Genomic DNA, 4,317 nt, shown 5'->3' on the forward strand with positions numbered 1-4,317 from the left:
ACCGACCGAGCCACCCAGGCGCCCCAGGGTGATCACAGTTCTTAAATCACCGGGCTAGGGTGAGGATTGTGTAAGATAAATCTCACAAAGCAGTCAGCCCAGAGCCTGGCTCCCAGGGGCACTCAGTAACCATTAGCTAAAAGAAAAGTCAACCCAGGAGAGTGAAGGCTCTAGCACCTCCCGTCTATGGGCCACTCAGTCCCTCCGAGCCTCAGTTTCCCTAGCTGTAAAATGGCTGGTAATCGTGCCTGGTAATAATAGTTAACATTTATGTGCACTTACTGGGAGTTAGGTGGGATGTTTTAATTGTGTAACTGTGTGGTGGCTTATTGAATAAGTCTCCCCAACTCTGCCCAACATGCGAGGGGAGTGTGGGGAGGGGGGTGGGGCACCCAAGAAGCCAAAAGCCTACGGGGAGGAGCATGAGGGTTGGTGTTTTCTGGGTGAGGCTAAACTGGCATGCTTGGCAGTGTGGGCAAGACCAGAGGGGATTGGATGGCTGGGGCGTGAAGACCAGCAAAGGGCCCACTCGCCGCGGCCAATGAGCCACCTGGCAGAACCTCCAACACACTGTGGGGCCTCGAGCAAGCCATGGCCCCACCTCAGGCCTCAGTTTCCCCATCTGTATGACGTGGGCTTGGGCTTACTCACCTCTCAGGTCCCCACCTGCTATCAGGGGCTTTGATTCTCTTGTCTCGGGCTTTTTTTGGATGGCCTCCAGGCAGATTGGGACTTCGGCAGCATCGGCTGCCCATTGAATTTTCCAGAAAGGGTGCCATCTTCCCTTCTATTCTGCAATCAGCCACGGTGCCTAGCCTTTCCCATTGCTCCTCCTGCCCCCACCCATACAGCTCACCCGGCCTGGGGTAGGGGGCTGAGAACATCCGGCGGGGCAGGCCCCGACACCATGCGACATGTGCTGTGTTGGGGGGATGCCCCCGGAGTGTGAGCATACGGGGCTGGGAAACCACATCTGGCCCACACCTGTCTGTGCGCAGCTGAGCTGCCAGGGAACACCCAAGGGGTTCATCGACACTGTCTTCTCGGTGGGAGCTCTGGAGTCGGACCGTCGGCTCACCCCTTGTTCCACTGTGCTCTTTGCTGGGTGCTGGGTGCTGGGTGCTGGAGAGCACCTTACTACCCGAGCCTGCTCGCTCCCTGGACCAGCAGTTTCACCTCAGGGGGCACCTGAGGCCAGAGTGGTGGAAACAGCCCTCAGGTGCAAGGTCATTGATTGAGCACCGTGTGGACAGCCCTCCGTGGCAGGCGATGTCATGACCCCGTTCTGCAGGTGGAAAAGCTGAGGCTCCAAGAGCTTAGGGAGCTTGCCCAAGGCTGCATTGTCTTCCGCTTCCCCTTTCTTTTTACATCACGCCTACTACCAAAAAGGAGCCGAGGCGGATTATAATGCAGGGAGCCCGGACGAGGCAGGACAGGTAAAGGGAGCCCAGAGACCACTAGGGGAGAGAGATTGGAGAGACAAAGAAGCCTGTGACAAGGCAGTTACCTGTCAGCTTGTCATTTCTTGCCCACACAGGATCTATGGGGATGGGACTAATGGTCATCCCAGGTGCGGGGGAGGGGCGCCCCACATGGTCCCAGCCCTTGAGGAATGCACATCCTCCTGTCCTGCCCACCTCCACTCAGCGCATGGGGTTAAGGGCTCTGCGTGGGTTCAGATCCTGGCTGTGTCACTCCCTGGCTGTGTGATCGCAGGCTAATTATTTATTGCTTTGAGCCTCGAGTTTCCTTACCTGTAAATGGCGATAATTGTCATACTCTGTGAGGGTGACCTGAGTTAATGCAGTAACTCAGCTCGGTGCCCACAGGAGAGCTGTAGGAATGTTCTCTATTGTTATCCCCTCAAACCAGTGCAGATGCCCCTCAGACGCTCAGTTTGCTGAGCACCTGCTCTGTGCCAGCACCAAGCCCGGGGAGCCAAGGATTCATCACACAGGCCCCTCCCGTGCTCTGGGCTAAGCTGCCAGCCTCAGGGCCTGGGGCTGAGTGTGTGGATCTGACGTGTAGTCGGAGCGGCCTGCGAGAATTGGTGTGTTGGCTCCCACTGCTGGCGTGACAGACATCCTGATGAAATATGTCATTTTGAAACATGTTTAAAAGAAATTTCTGGAGAGCTTTCTTACCCCCACGGGGCCATAAGTAGCCTGATTGTTGTCAGGTTCTAGACTCGGCTTTGGCACAATTTGCCAGGGTCCCTTCCTTTCCTGGGCCTCAGTTTCCTCATCTGTATAAGGGGGCAATAACCATATACCCTCCCGGAGAGGGTTGACCCCCTGTGAGACTGCTCCTGTGAAATGTAGTTTGTAAGCTCAAAAGCACCTTGCGGCCGTCGAGATCTTTCGGTTCTGTTTCTGGTCGTTTCGTGAGACGGTCATGGGCAGATGCCTGAGCCATGCCATGCATGCTGGATGCCGACCGACATCAGTGGGATGCTGGCCCTGCTCTCAAGGGCTCCCTGAGTAGTGGCCTCACTAAACCCCTTGAATTTTGTGATTTCCAGAGAACGTGGAAGGCCCCTCAGGCAGCCTGGCCCCTTCCAGGGGAAATGCTGGTAAGTGTTTTGTTCTGTCTGTTGTTAGTTTGTTCCACAAATGTTTTTGGAGCAGTTGCATGTGCTGGGGATGAGTGCGGGATAACCAGAGGTCTGCCCTACCCTCGAGAGCTCAGTCCGGGAGGAAGGATTTGAAGACTCCATACCCACCTGACCGGATGCCCTGGGGTTCAGGGGTGGCCGGACGCAGAAGTATGCATTTTTCAGAAGATGCACATCCACGGGGCCCCTGGCAGGATCATTTATAAATGAAATATTGACTGTTTCCTCTTTTCGGAATGTTTCAGTGGCTCCCCCTCTTGCCTTGGGATAAAGTCCCCGTGCCTCTCGTGGCCGGCACAGTCTTCTTCCAGCTGCAGCTCTAGCTTTCTCGTTTCGCTTAAATTGCATTGGCCTTTTTCCCCTTCCTGCACATCCACTTGCTCCCTCCTGCCTCAAGACCTTTGCCTGTGCTGTGCCTGCTGCCTGGACCGCACTTCCAGCCTCAGCCTGTGGCTCCTTCTTATCTTTCAGGTCTCACCTCAAATACCCTGGATCCCCAATGCCCAGGGTCCCATTATACACCCTCTGTGCACCTGCCATGCATTCTTACTAACGGGTACCTCACCTTTACCAAAGGATTGTTTATGTGTTGACTCGTTCTCTCTAGTGGCCCCATGGTGGGACTCGGCCCCGTGACAACAAGGGCCCTTGGACTCAGTGAATGTTTCTGGGGGGAATTTCTGATGAGTATTAAGGTAAGGCTCCGTGGAGGTGGTGGCCCTTGAGTGAGTCTTGAAAGAGGTCGTACTTTCAGTCTCTAGGCAAGAAGGAAGGGCTTCCTGCTTTGGGCAGCAGAGAGGCACGTGGCAGGAACACAACTCACTTGGTTTAGCAAAGAGGCAGAACGGGACATGTGAGAGGGAGGGTTGGAGAAGTGAGCTGGGGCCAAACAAGGGCTCTGCGTTCGAGGTGAATGAGAATCGACTAGGATTCTGAAGCCACTTGGGACCCTTTGAAAACTTTTTGAGCCAGGGGCAGGAGGGTCGAAGCTGGCTTTGGGTCACTGTAATGAGTCTGCTGCAGGGATGGGGACGGGGGGGGGGGGGGGCCCGGGAACAGAGGCTACAGTCAAAAGGACCGGTTGGGAGTTGGGAGAAACCATCGACTGCTGTTTTCCGTTTCTCCGGAACCACACACGTGCGTTGTCCCTCGTCCTCCAGAGCCAGCAGGGAGCGCAGGGCAGAGACAGGGAACCTCACACGACATCACTGCTTCCAGAAGACAATCCTCCTGGTTGCAGGCCGGTCATTCCCGAGTCACTGGAGGGAGAGATGGAGACGGGGCAGGGTAGGGGTGCATCCACGCCCACGTTTTCTCAGCTTCCGCAACCCAGAAGGCAGCACCTAGCTATGTCTCCCTACACCTGTGTCCTGGTGCCTTCCCAGTGGCCAAGGGATTGTGACACGGAGGGGACTGGCCTGTGCCAGAAGATGAATAGAAGCATTTCTGTCAAAGCCCAGCAAACAAGACAGCACCTCCTTGCTCCCATGGGGGCACAGCCCACGCGGTCAGAAGAGCCAGGACTCTCAAGTCCCAGATCTTCTGCTTGGAGGCTGTGTGCCTTTGGGCATCTTTTTTTTTTTTTTTTTTAATTTTTTTTTTTTCAACGTTTATTTATTTTTGCGACAGAGAGAGACAGAGCATGAACGGGGGAGAGGCAGAGAGAGAGGGAGACACAGAATCGGAAACAGGCTCCAGGCTCT

General features: G+C 55.3%; 1 protein-coding gene across 2 annotated transcripts in view; it reads left to right on the forward strand.

The window, feature by feature from the left end:
* The first annotated feature begins 2,521 nt into the window (after positions 1-2,521).
* TCF20 (transcription factor 20) overlaps positions 2,522-4,317 on the forward strand; it is a 112,791-nt gene continuing 110,995 nt past the window's right edge. For both annotated transcript variants that reach the window (XM_040490663.1, XM_040490660.1), the window contains exon 1: positions 2,522-2,572. In XM_040490663.1, coding sequence (XP_040346597.1) covers positions 2,567-2,572 — 6 coding nt within the window. In that variant the 5' untranslated portion in view covers positions 2,522-2,566. The remainder of the gene's footprint in view (positions 2,573-4,317) is intronic.

The sequence above is a fragment of the Herpailurus yagouaroundi genome, unplaced genomic scaffold, assembly GCF_014898765.1.
Source record: "Herpailurus yagouaroundi ecotype Mexico unplaced genomic scaffold, PumYag 182, whole genome shotgun sequence".
NCBI lineage: Eukaryota > Metazoa > Chordata > Mammalia > Carnivora > Felidae > Herpailurus > Herpailurus yagouaroundi.